Below are 15,295 nucleotides of genomic sequence, written 5' to 3' on the forward strand. Positions count from 1 at the left end.
CCAAGTTCAAATCTGGCCTCAGAGACTTATTAGCTGTGTGACCCTGGGCAAATCACTGAACCCTGCCGGCCTCAGTTTCCTCATCTGCAAAATGAGCTGGAGAAGGAAATGGCAAACCACTTCAGTATCTTTGTCAAGAAAACTCCAAATGGGGTCAAAATGAGTCAGACACAACTGAAACAACTCAACAACCACAATAAGCCAAAATACTGCACAAAATAGGCATTTAAAAATAATTACAAGATTGCCTGTAAATTAGACATAAAACGAGAGAGACCCAGTTGAAGCCCCTAACCTCCCACAGAACACCTAGAACAGACTTATAAGAATTAGAGATGCCTATTGTGTCTAGATTCTCCTGATGGAAAGAGTTCAATAAAAGTCAAACTTTTAGAAGAATATTCCTATCTCCTCACTGACCCTGGCTATGTCCAGTTCTTAAAGGAAGGGTGGCAAGGGCTAATATTCTCAAGGGCAGGGGGACAGTACCTGGGCCTCAGGAATATAAACAGTCCCACCGGCCCAGGCGGGCACTTCCTTGTCTGTGGGCAGTGGAGGAAGCGTGATGGACTGGTGCTTGGAGGAAGGACAGCAGGAAGGGTGAGGAGGGTACCATGCCTCAGTGATGCGATGCCTGCAGCTGGAGTCTGGAGAGCAGTCCAAATGGAGCCAGCAGCTGCAAGGGTGGGCCAGGAGGTAAGGGATGGGCCTGGACGGCAGGGGCCTTCTCCCAAGGGGAAAGAGTTAGAACAGAGGAGAGGGAAGGTGCCAGGGCCAAGCTTGAACTCCTACAACCTTCCACATGTGCCTCGCTCACAGGACAGAATGTTATTCACTTGGGCCCAACTTACTTTCAATGCATGTCTTTCCATTTCAAGATCAGTTTTCCCTCAACATTCAACGCCAATTCCTTTTTTTCCCAGTGCTTAAGCCTTTCATTTCAGTCTCCATCTCCTCAAAAGAAGGGTAACTAGGCAGGGATTGGGGGGAAAGAGATGGTTTGACATTAATTGATAGGAATGGCTTCAAGCAGTTCATGCTGCCTTATCTCTCTCCTTTGGATAGTGTGTGTCCGCTGAAGTCCATGGGGTCGGTGATTAATAGGGGCCATCACTCACTGTCCGGGTAGGCTGAAAGGCAGTGGGGAGGGGGCGGCCCTCCCCAGAACTGAGATAACAAGCAGCAGGAATAATGAGTGGTGTCACTCCACTTTTCATTTTGATGGAAAGTCATTACAGGAGTCAACGCCAGCGACAAAGAGCCATGAATCAACTGCTCTGCTATGAAATTAAAATCGAATTGCTGGCCACCCCCACCCCACCCCCCATCCCCTTTCAAGGGAGTAGGGGCAGGAGGTGGCTTGGGAGAGGGGTGCTCTGATGGGGCCGCAGCCCCATCCCATCATGAAGGAAGCAAGTTTGTGTGGGAAGTGGGGAAGCAGCTACTGAAGGTGATGGCTCCTGTCTCCACTCTGGTTGTCAGAGCCTCCCTTCCACAGCCACATCTTCCCTCTGCCTAAAGGTGAGCTGTGATTAAGAGGAAAATACAGCTTTGCTGGCTCCGTCCGGCTCTCCTTTGGCTGCTGGTCTGCCATGTAGCAGGGAGGGCCTGGGTATGGAGAGAGAGAGAGGGAGGGCCCCAGCTGGCCCTGCTATCAGTGAAGCCTTCTCTTCCCTCACTGACCTATGTGCAGATGAGAGCCTAGGGACCTCCCAACCACCACAACTGGAGCAGAAAAAATCCTTAACTCCTGTTCCCAAAGAAGCAGAGAGCTGTCTAGAGGGCTGGAGGACCATGGGTGAGCACAGGCCAAACTCTAGGACTAGAGAAGCAACAGTGTGTGAAAAACCACAAGCAAGATGCAAAGCTTTTTTTATTTTTTAATTTAATTAAGCCTCACTCAACTGAAAGCAATGGTTACCGGCTAACCAGACCACAAAGCCAATCACGACAACTTCTCACAGGGAGTAAAGTGGCAAAGAGTAAGTTCTCTAAATCTCCCCTTTAGACCGACAGTTTTTTGAGGCTTTCTTCCCATCTATTGGCTCTTTCAATTAGAGAGGCCTACGCCATTACCCACTCGTCCAGTACGCTTCCATCCCAAAGGCTGAGCAGGAGAGAAGGCAGGAGGCATCACAGGAAGGTTCCCATCAGGTTCACAGGGCGACCACTGTACCTTTTGGAAATGTCTGCTTCGATCTGCGAGAGAGTGACACTGAGTGAGGGTCACGGGGGGTCAGAGAGCAGAGGAAGAACGAAGGACTGTACTCTCCAAGGCCAGGCTACCTCGGCCTTAGGGCCTGCCTGCACTGGCAGGGGTCTCGATTTCCATCTCTTACCAGTTTCTGCAGCTCTTTTGTTTTCTCTATCAGCAGGTCCAGTTTGGGCTCCAGAGAGGCCTGCTCCTGAAGAGCCTCCTGCCTCTTCTGAACCATCAGCTCTTTCTTCAGGGCCAACAGGTCAGACTGCTTCAGTTTCTGCCGGAGTAGATCGGTCACCCGATCCACATACCTGGATGAGAGGCCCAGACCAAAGCATGGGATCTAATTACCAATCGTGGGGCCACAACCTCATGACCTAACTGTGCTTTCCGGGCAACATCCAGGTGAGATCAGTGTTTTGGCACCCAGCCTCAGACTCTGAAACCCTTCCTCTCCAAGAAGCAAGCTACCTCACTCTGAGCACTGGGGAAACAGATGCTGCACATACAACCGGCAACTGGTATTCCCACCCCGAGGCAATTTTAACCTTGAAAGCATAAAAAGATAGTAGAGGAAATAAGGAAACAGGGAGATGTATTAAGGGGTCAAGAAAAGAACAGGAAGAACCATACAGGCTTCAGAGCTGCTGCTGTGGATGTAGGACCCTAAGAGGAAGCCCTATACCATACTCTTACCCAAGCCATCAAATATACAGGGGAAAACCAGACCTTGGTGAGGCCAGGATCATAAACAGGTGTTGCATTCGAAGACTGGTGAGCTGGCCAATCAGATCGTGCAAAACTGACACCATGGCAACCACTTTCACTTTCGTCTGACCCTGCAGGATGGGTGGAGCCAATTGGAACTGGCTCACTGATAGGATGTCTGCCTCTTCACTCATCTCCAATGCTCTCTGGGACAAGAAGATTTCTAACTGAGAAAAAAGAACAAAATGGGTCAGGACAGCTGTTTACAAAGTTCAGTCAAGTTTTTGGTAGTTGAGTGAATCTTTAAACCACTGGGGATCCTTTGGCTGATCCAAAATTCAAGCCTGAGAGTGCTCCTTATTTGGTGCCTGGGGGAAGGGGAAGGACTTATCAACTATAACTGAAGGCGACTCTGGCCTCAGTCCTCCTCCCCATAATCTGTCACCACTTGCCCCACCCAGTCCTAAGTCTCTTTCCCTCCCTAAACAGTAAGAAACGACATAGGTCAGGCAGCAAAACTAAAGGGACTCAAAGGGTCCAGCAGAAGAGGATGTGAGTACATCGTCTACGGGGCCATGTACTAAACACTCTGATAACCACCAAACTAAAGAAAGAAGGAAACCTGATGACTGTGGGCAGACTCTGTCCCACCACAATGAAAGTCAGAGACTGGCAGAAGTATGGGGCTGAGCTCTGTGGGTGAAAAGGCACCAAAGATCTCAGGCAACCCCTCCTGGGGCAAAGGAGCTGACAAATACCCAATGCTACCCCATGAACTTCTGTGCTAAAAACGGGGTGCCATAAAGCTCCAACTCCTTGATTATGCACACTTTTCCCACTGACTTATTAGGAGACAAACACAGAACTATATTACCTTTACCATACCACTGGCAGGGATGCCAGGTAAATCTCCACAGAAGTACTTTATACACAAAAAGGTAACATTAAAGTCACATAGTTTACAATTACCCTCCTGCCCTAGAATCCATTATGCTTCTTTCCCCTATTTCTCAGAACTCCTAGTACCTCCATGAGTTCATCAACAAACTGATTCCGGGTTTCGGGGTATCAAGAAGAGTCAGAGCATCTGGACCCCTTGCGACACCTTCTGGAGCTGCCAGAAGAAAAACAAGACAATAAAGTAGAGCTTACAAGAGATCACAGTGCCAGGGCAGGAAAGAAAGCCTTACAGGCATGAAGCCCTGGGCACCCCAGCCTTGGGAATAACACTAAAGAACACTAAAGCAGCAACCCCCTCCCCTATGTCTTGAACCACAGCCTCTCTTGAACGGTCTCAATCTGAGTGGGCCTGAGACCAATGACCACCTGGCTGAGTAATAAGAAGATACAGAAACAGGTTTAAAATGAACATGAATTTTGGGCTTTGCAACAAAAGGTCCAAGCTTCTTCTCAACAGTTTTGAAGTCAGACCAAGTTTCATACCACAGTGTCCTCTAGTGGTAGACCCTTGTTACTACATTACTTCTACCCCTTCTATGCCACGATTCCCAGGAGTTGACTTCATAGCCCAGTGACTCCTGGAACTACTTGGCAAGACCAGTTTTCAAGAGGCCATGTGGACACTTGGGTCCCAAAGGAGCCTTGGGAAAGAGAAAGCCAAGTGTATCTAGGCATAATTTCAAGCCCTTGATCACGACCATCCCCTCTTCCCACAAGAAGAATGTAAGCATAAGACATTTGGTCTTAAAACATTTGGTGTTAAAAAGCCTCAATCACTGCAGTATATTTTTCTTTGTATCCTTAGCTCTTGACCCCACAGAAGTCTGGAAGCTCATTGTTTTTAAAAAGGACAGCAGGGAATGATGAAATTTTACCCTGGGTTCCTGCTTCTAGTACTGTTATCTGCACGGGATCACCATCTCCATCGCCCCAATTTATTCCTTCATTACCAGCTTCCTAGAAGTAGACCAAAAGATTCCATTAAGATGCAGAGTCAGGAAAATTTCTCCCACAGAATAAAGGCTTTACATACCAGGAAAAAGAAGAAAAGAACTAGGGTGGCCCAAATACCTGACTTTAATTATCTTGAGCAGTTCAACAATGCAGACTCTGACAACAGCAGGACTCAAGAACCTAGTTGGCAAACTTGGTACTTGAAGTCATCACTACCAATGCCTTTGGATTTCCCCTACCACCCATGCCAATGCTTTTACAAGTTGTCTTCTGATCCTCTTTCCTTTCCTTCAAATTCTCCCTGGTATAGGAGGAAGGGGAAGGAGTTTTTTGTCCCAAGAAATTCAGTGCCAAAAACTGACTAGTTGCGACTTAACATTAGGAAGACTCTCTTCCCACTTGTTGTCCAAATTTCCAGCACCTCGCCCCATAACTAGAACGACACACCCCTCCCAGGCCTACTACAATATGCCCTGATTCCCAGACAACAGAATTCAGAACTGATAGTGTCACTTTTGAAAAGTTGCTGCATCCTGAATTATACTATTTCCTAAAGCCAAGGATACATCAAGTGGAACATTTTAAAATCATCATGATACCCTTTGACCCAGCAATAGCACTTCTAGGGCTGTATCCCAAAGAAATCATATAAATGGGAAAAAGACTCACATATACAAAAATATTTATAGCAGCTCTTTGAATTGGAAATTGAGAGGATGCCCATCAACTGGAGAATGGCTGAACAAGTTGTGGTATATGGATGTAATGGAATACTATTGTGCTATAAGAAATGATGAACAGGCTGACTTCAGAAAAACCTGGAAAGACTTGAATGGACTGATGCTGAGTGAAGTGAGCAGAACCAGAAGAAGGTTGTACACAATAACAGCCACGTTATATGATGACTAATATTGATAAACTTAACCCTTCCCAGCAATACAAGGATCTAAGACATCTCCAAAGGCCTCGTGATGGAAAATGTTATCTACATCCAAAGAAAGAACTATGGAGTTTGAATGCAGATCGAATGCTATTTTTTTTCTTTTGTTGAGTTTTGTTTCCTCTTTCTGGTGGTTCCTCCTATTGGTTCTAATTCTTACTTACAACATCACTGTGAAAATATGTTTAATAGGAATGTAAATGTATAGCCTATATCAGATTGTGCGCTGTCTTGGGGAGGGTGGTGGGGAGGGGGAGGGAGAAAAATTTTAAACTCAAAAGCATATGGAAGTGATTGTTGATAAATCAAAATAAATTAATTTTAAAAAATAAAACAAAAGAGAAAAAAAAATAAAATCAATAAAAAATAAAATAAAACTTAACCTTTGAATCAGGCTCCAGTGAGATTCCCCAATCAATTTCATCTGTCTCAGTGGAGATGCCATAGTTAATCCCTTCCGAAGCCGACTCCATCCCAAAGTTGCCCCAGTCAATCTGGAAAACGGAGTGGAAACACAATGGAAGTGGGTAAGATGGGCCTGTTTTCCCATTCCTTTTTACTAGGTTTTTTTCTGAGAGACCTAACACAATGTCCACCTCTTTTGTTCTGACCTCCAGATATAAAGGCCAGACAGCACAGTACAAGCAGGGTGGCTGGGTCCAAAGATGCTCCTCCAGATTAGGTTCTTTCCCATGCTGCCACCCTCCAGTATAGCTGCTCAAGGGCCAGTCCAGAAAACAACAGGGCCAACATGGCCTCTCTGGTCTGTCTTCCCAAGGTTTCACTCAAACTCTCCCCTATGTTCCTTTGAGGAAACCAAAAAATGGGCTGTGTGGACGAAGCTCCTGGTAGAGGCAGAAGAGCAATGGATCCCTTCTGGGACGGGGGCCTCCACATCAAAGCTAACACTCACCGCATCATCCGCCACCTGCTCAGGGGGCTCCTCCAGACCGGGCCGCTCAACCACCGTGGGCTCTGTCCCTGTCCTCCACTCATACACGGTCGTGTTTCCCCGCTTCTGCACATGTCTCAGCATTGGCACCACCTGCTCGGTGGGGCTTCAATGCACAAGTCATTACCTTCCCGTTGTCCAGTTACGGCATCACTATGGATTCCTAAACTATACAACCTCTGGAACCACCTCTCTTCAGGGGCGAGATCTATACAGTTGATTGTTTTTGTTTTCTTTGCTAAATATGGGTGGTTAGAAACAGAAAACCCAAGTGTTGTATCAAAAGTAAGTTAAAAAGAAGGGGCGATTGGGGCAGCTAGGTGGCGCAGTGGATATAGCACCAGTCCTGGAGTCAGGAGGATCTGAGTTCAAAGCTGCCCTCAGACACATGATACTTACTAGCTATGTGACTCAGGGCAAGTCACTTAACCTCGATTGCCTCACAAAAAAAAAATCCAGCTAAAATACTACCTTTCCTAAGAAGCTTTTCCTGATTTCCAAAGCTGTCAATACTTTTCCCCTCATTACCAAAAATACCTACAGCATTTTCCACATATTAATCTGTACCAGTTTTCTAATTTGACAACAGTCACAAATATGGCATATACTACATATGTCATATTCCCCTACTAGCTTCTAGATTCACGAAGGCCAACACTATATCTTATCCAATATACGTTATCTAAACATTTTATCTCTCTCCCAGAGATACATAGTACTCTGTAAATAATAAACACTTAATAAGCATTTGCTGAAATGTGTTAAAGGAAAAAAGGCCCCTTGTTTACCTCTCACACACAAATCCCACACAGGCCTGGTAGAGCTCGATAGCCTCCCACAGTGACTCAACCCTGGCCCCAATATCAGTCAACAGACTTGGCAAATCCTTCACCAGAGCCAGCAACTCCCTTCGGACGTTGTCTCCCTAAAGAGAAAGTAGAGGATGTGACCTAATAGAGAAGTGGTGGGAAGCCACAGCTTAACAGGAACCCCTGAGTCCAGTGAGATGAGTCGGAAACTGCATGCAAAGTGGACAGGGGGAGGAAATCTTTCTCAAAGAGAACCTGGGACTACTAGGGTTGGGACAATATGCCATCCAATGTTCCATAACTCTGACTAAAGAGTGAGGTGGAAGCCCCAAGTGCCCATCTCTCTGGACCAGGAACGGTGGCCACAGCGCACTCACAGTGATGCCGTACTGTTTGCAGGAGTTATAAAAACGCTCCTTCATCTCTGCAGCTCCCAGCTGGCACTCTTCCTCCTTGCGGCTGTACTCTTGCTGCAATTGCTGGCACTTGGTGATCTGCTTCTTCAGGGACGGTATCTCATAGCTAACATTCCGTACCAGGAGGCTGGAGATTTCCACTGAGGGAAGGGGAAGGAGGCAAGAAAACCAGTTCAGAGCTCTAAGTAGAAGGCAAATTTCCTCCAGGATTCCCCATGGAGTAAACAACCTCTAGGCATTGCTGTAGATGGAATTGCCGTACTGTATTCCACACAGATGCGTCTTAGCAGCTAGTGGGTGAAGGAGTTCACGCAACACATATACACACACATACATCCATATACACACATGTGCACACACACACAAGTTCTGTGGACACGAGTGGCATTTGCTGAGCATAAGCTCAAGCTCCCCCATGGATTCTGACCATCCTTATAATACAATCAGATGATACACATACAGCATCTCAGAGTTGACAGGGACCTGACCTCAGCACCTGGCTAGTCTAACATTTACCTGAACAAGAACCCTTCTAAAATATACACTAATTGGCCATCCACCCTTCAAAGCACCATGCCCCATTTTTAGATGGCTCTAATTGTTAGAATGTTTTCCCCTTATGTAGAGCCTCAATTTACCTCTCTACAACTTCCTCCCAATACTCACAGATCTACCTTCTACAAGCAGCCAGAACAAAATCTTTCCTTTCCCCACAAATAGCCCTCCAGATTCAGTCATGCATCCCCTAAGCTTTTTTTTCTTTCTCCAGGTTAAACATCCCAAATGCCTTCAACCAATCTTCATATGAAATGACCTTGAGGTCCCTCACCAAAGCTCCTCTGGCCATTCTCCACACCTTCTCAACATCCTTCCTAAAATGTAGTCCCCAGGCTTGAAGACGCTAATCCAGGGCAGAGGACGACAAACACCACCAACACTTCTTGAGGCCTAAACACTGCCTCTCTTAATGAAGTCTTAATGAATTAGCTTTAGGGGATCCCAGACTGCTGACTTATGTTCAGTCCACTAACACCCCAGAGCTTCCTGATATAGCCTGCCATCTAGCCATGTTTTGCTCCATCATGTATCTGGGAAGTTGATTTTGGAACCCCAGTAAAGACTTTATATTCATTCTTAATAAGTTTCATCTTATTAGGTTCCATCCAACATCCTAGATTGTCAAGAGCTTACTGGATCCTAACTACCATCCAAGTGTTAGCTTCTGTCTACAGCTTTGGATAGTCCGTAAGTCTGAAATGCATGCCATCTGTCTTGATCAAAAGTACTGATAAAAAATGCTAAACAGCACAGGGCTGTGGATAGATCACTGAAAACCTCTTTTCAGGGTGACAGGAGCAGGAACAATTTTTTGGGTGCGGCCATTTGTTCCTTGTAATTCTGTGAAATTCACTTTTGAGAGTTTTGTGGCTCCTCCCATTTGCCCCACTGTGGTCATCGTATATATTGTTTTCTTTTCGTGCTCCTCTGGATTCATCGTTTCTTACATCTCAGTAATATTCCATTATATTGTTTGCCCAAACCCACCTAACTGTATGATCACCTTGCCCAAAATATAGCACAAGACTCTATCAAATGTTTCATTAAAATCTAATTTAGCCATATCTATAGCATTTCCCTACCAATATAGCAAACCTAGCAAAAATCTTATGAGGTTCTTTCTGCCTCCCAAACACCCACAGCTCATACGTCCAACTTGAAGCCCATGGAAATTCTCGGGAACATTTGGGAGTCTGTTTTCCTACTTCTATCTTGGGGTTGGGTCACCTTACCTAGGTAAGTGCTGTCCTTCTCATACAAGGACACGATCTCCTGCCAATCCTGAAACATGAAGGGAAATGAAAAGTGAGCAAGGACACACAATGGCAGCAGCATTACTGCCCTACCTCTGAGCTCCAGCCCCCATATCAGACACTTAAACGGCCTGCTCTACTTCCATTAACTCAGAACAATAGCTAAATTACGCAGTTTACTTTAAAAGGGTGGTACTAAGCAAGTAATCCCCAAAGCAGCATAAGTTTGAAATATACAAAGTGAAAAGGGAGGCCTCCACAGGAATTTACTATGCAAAGAGGAGTTTCAGGAAATGTTTCTATGTAAATCTGAAAAGAGAAGTTGATATTAATCTTCAAAGAGTGGGGACTGGCAAACAAACTGTGGCACATTAATGCAATGAAATATTACTGAGTTGTAAGAAATGATAAATATGATGAATACAGAGAAACATGGAAAGAAAACAATATACACAATGGAAAAAAACCACAAAACACTGAATTAAATTTTGCAAAATTACAAAGAACAAGCAAAGCTCCAGAGAAGAAATATGAGATCACCACCCTGGTCCCACTCATTCAAAGAGCTGAGAGGTCCAGGGGTGTGGCACACTGCACATGTTTTTGGACATTTTAAATGTACTGATCAGTTTTGCTAATTTTTTTCCTTTAAAAACAATATTTGTTACATGAGATGGCTCTCTAGGATGGAGAAATACTGGGGGAAATTTCAGCAATATTAAAAAAAGATATCAAGAAAAATGTATTTTTTAAAAAATCTTCAAAGAATCATAAGATTTAAAGCTAGAAGAGACCTTAGAGATGATAGGGTCTTCAGGCCCACAAGTCACCAGAAAGCACCTAGATAATCAGTGGCATTTATATAGTATGTGAAGGTTTGCAAAGTGTTTTGCACAGTTCATCTCATCTTGCCCTCAAAAAAGAGCCCCATGAAAGAAGTACTACAGGTACTTGTATTTTACAGATGAGGAAACCGTGGCTCAGAAAGGCCCAGGGCCTTGCTCGTGGTCACACAGCATAGCTCAGGACATAGGATTCAAACCCAGCTCTTTCCTGACTCCAAATCTAGGACATGTTTCACTAGATCACCTTATCTCCCTTAAGCTCAAATTCATGGGTTGACATGTCCCCTTCCCCTTGGTCCACGGTCACCTTCATTCTCTGTGAAGAGTAGCGGCCAAAGATATTTTTCGTGGAGGCCTCAGTGCCTTTGAGGAGGTCCACAATTCTCAGGCAATGGAAGTAGTGAATGTCTGAAAGCCACAGAAGAAAGAAAGCTGATCAGGGCTTGTAAAGTCCACTCTAAGGAAAACTGGGAAACTGTTTACTCAATGCCTTACTAATAACAGTGAAAGGCATATGCTTCCATTCCCTTGCCACTCTGGGGAAATCAGAATCCTACCCCCAAAAAGAAACTATTCTAGAACAGACTGAATTGCTAAGGGCACAGGAAATAGCTCAGCTGAAATATGTCAAACTTACTGCCTCAGTCAAAAAGAGACTCTAGGAACTCAATGCTTCACAAATATACTGTAGGTGGGGCTATGAATTAGTCCTTGACCCAAAGGTGCTACTGCTAGGCAAATATCCCAAGGAAACCCATGATAAAAAGAAAAATCCTATAGATAGGAAAATACTTCTAGCAGCACTTTTGTTGTGTATGGGAATAAAGAATGAGAAATGAAGATGTCCATCAAATAGAGAATGGAAAACAAATTTTGGTATACAAATACAATAACAGGAAAACAATGTACACAATGACCACAACAAGGTAAACCAGAAAGAATAACAACAACACAAATTAATGCTTTGGCCCCAGAGGAGAGATGGAAATGCATCTCTATCCCTTCTTTTTAGAAGTGGGGGGCTAGAGTATGATACTAACAGAAGTGATTTTTTTAAAATTAGGGATGGCTATCTGAGAGTCAGGGAGTGATAGATATATTGGGGAATTAAGGTGATGTAAAAACAAAAGATAACAACAACAACAAAACACCAAAAAAACTAAGGCCTGATCCACTCACAAGATCCAGAGAGCAGCTGTGCAATCTCCTCACTCTCTGGCATGTCTTGGATGGCTGCATTGATCTTCTCTCGGATTGTCAGCACTAGGCTCTGCCATTTCAGGTTGCAGTGCCTCCTGTCCACCAGCCAGTCTGCACCAGAAACACTCAAGTAACAGAGTCTCCCGGCAGTTACCCAAACCACATAAAATAAGCAAAGACCCCCCCAAAAGGACAGAAATTTGCTATTTACTTTCCAGTGAGTAATAACTGGCCTGAGAGAGGAAGAAGATGGGGGCAAAGAAGTTTTAATAGAGAAGCTAGTGGCAAAATGAGCCCTGGGAACTTGACTTCCTACTCAGTATGATCTTTATATGGTAACAGAGTTAATAAAAAGACAGAGGAAGAGCTCAAGTTGGCAATGACAAGGAAGGAAGTGTCGTACAGCAGAACAAGTCCTGGAGTTGAAGAAAGAGGACATGCAGCTTTTCTACCTCAAAGTCTACTTATGTGACTTTAGGCAGGTCATCTCCCCTGGCCCTGTTTCTTCATCTATAAAATGACAAGGTTGGACTAGATCTCTAAAGGTCATTTTCAGCTCTAAATTCCCATTATTTGTGATCCTGGGCAGTACGCCCTAGCTGATAGGGAGCAGACTTGAAGTCAGAAAGACCTGAGTTCAAGTCCTATTTCTGACATTGGCTGTAAAGCTGGAGGAACTTAATTTGCTTTGCTCTATTCTACTAGGCTCATAGAAGGAACCAGCTCAGGACTCCAGGCTTTCTATCTATTCTGTTCAAGCTAAATTCAATAACATCCATGATGAATCTATGATAAAATTACACAGGGAGCAGAGAAAGGATAATTGAGGGACTCCATCTAGCCTCATCTTGTCATTGTACAGATGAGGAAATCTCAGGAGGTTAAAAATTTGCTCAAGGTCACACAAGTAGAAAGCTTCAGAGGCAAGATTTGAAATCAGATCCTCTGAACTGAGAGACAATGCAAGTTCAGTCTACAGATAAACTAAACCACAGAAGTCAACCTCTTCCCCCAAAGCAAAGGAGGCATCGAGGTACAATGAAAAGAGTGCTGGCCTCTGGATTCAGAGTGAGAAGACCTGGCTCTGCCACTTTGAGCAAATTACTCTTCCCTTCTTGGTTAAGTCATCTGTAAAATGAGGATTAAACGATCTATGAAGTGTTTTCGATGATACCAAGAATCATAAACTGTCTGAGATGAAAAGTGACCTTAGAGGTTACCCAATCCATCTTCTTTACTGACAGAGAGGATGCTGTGGAATGAAAGTGACTTGCGCTGTCCATGGTCATTTGGTTAGTGAGCAACAGAGATGGGACTGGACATTCAGCCTGGAGGGCTCTGTCCACAACTAGGGCTACTATGCATCAGAAAAGGAGGCAACTGGGGATCAGAGCCTGGGGAGATGATCTTAAAGGATACAGGCCTGGGCTCTACCCACCGACAGGCTCACACCACGACCCCAGACTGGGTCCTGTCCAGCCTGGCCACAGCCCCAGGCCCCAGGCCAGCCCGGCCCCTCCCCACCACCACCACTACCACTTCGTACCAAGCAGTTTGCTGGTCTGGATGTCAATGGGCACGTGCTGGTGGTCCTGGCGGGAAACAAAGAAGGAGAAGCAGCACGTGACTGAAGGGGCGGGACTCGAGCTTTGGGGAGGGACAGGGTTCACTGGGGGCCGTTCACGCCCCGCCCCTTTCCTAGACGCTTTCCGGAAACCATCTCAGCAAAGATGGGGCGCGTGGGCGGTGGGATGATGAGGGAGGGCGCGAGCTCAACGGGTCAGTTAATGGTTCTATTGGCCATTGGAGACGCGTGAAGGAAGGGTTAGTAAGGTTGGGGTACGTACGGGGCGCTGGTAATTGAAGTGTCTTTCGGGGATTAGCCCTCCCACCCCCACGAGACCCTTTTCCCCCAGACCTGCATGTTTCTTCCCTTCCGCTTCCGGCACTTCTAGGAAAGGCGTGCCTCCTCCACCTTGGTTCATACACAGGGTTGGTTGTTTACTGGTGTCGCTAAGACCCACGTGTCCCACCCGAAAAGCCACGTCGTCACCTCCCAACGACCAATCAGGACGGCCTAGGCGTATGTCCCTCCCCTCGCTTGGACCCTAATGGATTGAGACGGAGGGAGGCGGGAGAAGACGAGGTAGAGCCAATGGGGAGTGTTCTGTGCGGCGGAGAGTGGGCAGACCGGGTCGGGCTGAAGCTGTAGTTGGGGAGTGCCGCCAGCAGGCTGCGTCCGAGAGCCGCCAGCTCGGGCTCTTCGCTCCCGGGTTCCCACGAGGCTCAGCTGGAAGTGTTGTTTGAGTCCTGGTGACGTCAGATGTTCTCCGCCTCCCCGTCCCGAGGCCTAGAGTAGCGCACTGGCTGCAGGTTAAGGCCTGGAGCCGGAGCCCGTGTGCTTTCATTTGTAGAACAAGCGGGCTGGGGGGCAGCTAGGTGGCACAGTGGATAGAGCACCGGCCCTGGATTCAGGCAGACCTGAGTTCAAATGTGGTCTCAGACATATAACACTCACTAGCTGTGTGACCCTGGGCAAGTCACTTAACCCCATTGCCTAGCCAAAAAAAAAAAAATAGGCGGGCTAGCCGACAACCTCCCTTTCTCTGCCTGGCTCCTTCAGGGAAACCACACGTGGCCAGAGCTGGGGGCTTCTTTGCTTCTGTCCCAGGGAGTTGTGGCTCCCTGTCCCGTGGATTCCCAGAATCTCAGCGTTGGACCCTACTCTATCCCTGGCAAGTCGTCCAGCCTTAACTTGAGGACCCCCAGGGATAGGGAGCTCACTGCCTCCGCTTGCGGCCAACTTAATATTTTAGATGGTTTAATTTGGTTAATTTTGGTTAATGTTTAGAAGTTTTTTCTAATATGGAGACAAAATTTGCCTTTCTCTGACCCCTGCTCCAGCCCCCTGGGGCAGGAAGGTTTTTAGAGGATTATAGACGGTACCTGGGAGGTTTTATATATATATATATATATATATATATATATATATATATATATATATATATATATATATATATATATATATATATATATATATATATATATAATATTATAATATATATAATATATAAATATGTGTATATGTATATATATATATATATGTGTGTGTATATATGTGTGTATATATACATATATATGTATATATGTGTGTATATATGTATATATATGTGTATATATAAAGCAAGTTATAGACAGTACCAGGATTATTGAAAAAAAAGTTATAGACATTACCAGGTTTATAACAGGAAAAAAAACCCAAACAAGTTATAGACAGTACCAGGGTAATAGGAAAGAAAAAAAAACAAATTATAGAAAGAGCAAGTTACAGACAATACCAGGGTTATAGAAAAAAAGTTATAGATAAATTTTAGACTACCAGGATTATAGAAAAAACAACAGCCTAGTTTCATCTCCCTTCCAAGTGAAAAATGTAAATAATCAAAGACAGGGAGCATATCCATCCACTGTATCTTTCTCCAAGTGGGACATCCCAGTTT

General features: G+C 45.2%; 1 protein-coding gene across 1 annotated transcript; it reads right to left on the reverse strand.

The window, feature by feature from the left end:
* Nucleotides 1–1,855: 1,855 nt before the first annotated feature.
* Nucleotides 1,856–13,899, reverse strand: CDK5RAP3 (CDK5 regulatory subunit associated protein 3). Its single transcript, XM_078156002.1, is given in 15 exon segments — nt 1,856–2,199; nt 2,340–2,511; nt 2,930–3,135; nt 3,935–3,978; nt 3,981–4,022; nt 4,744–4,825; nt 6,146–6,256; nt 6,676–6,820; nt 7,503–7,639; nt 7,901–8,079; nt 9,730–9,778; nt 10,903–11,003; nt 11,775–11,906; nt 13,342–13,387; nt 13,643–13,899. Coding segments are annotated over 15 exon segments (1,650 nt in total). The 5' UTR covers nt 13,781–13,899; the 3' UTR covers nt 1,856–2,133.
* Between the last annotated feature and the right edge of the window lie 1,396 nt (nt 13,900–15,295).

Source organism: Phascolarctos cinereus, unplaced genomic scaffold (genome assembly GCF_003287225.1).
Source record: "Phascolarctos cinereus isolate Bilbo 61053 unplaced genomic scaffold, phaCin_HiC Scaffold_5;HRSCAF=322, whole genome shotgun sequence".
Classification (NCBI taxonomy): domain Eukaryota; kingdom Metazoa; phylum Chordata; class Mammalia; order Diprotodontia; family Phascolarctidae; genus Phascolarctos; species Phascolarctos cinereus.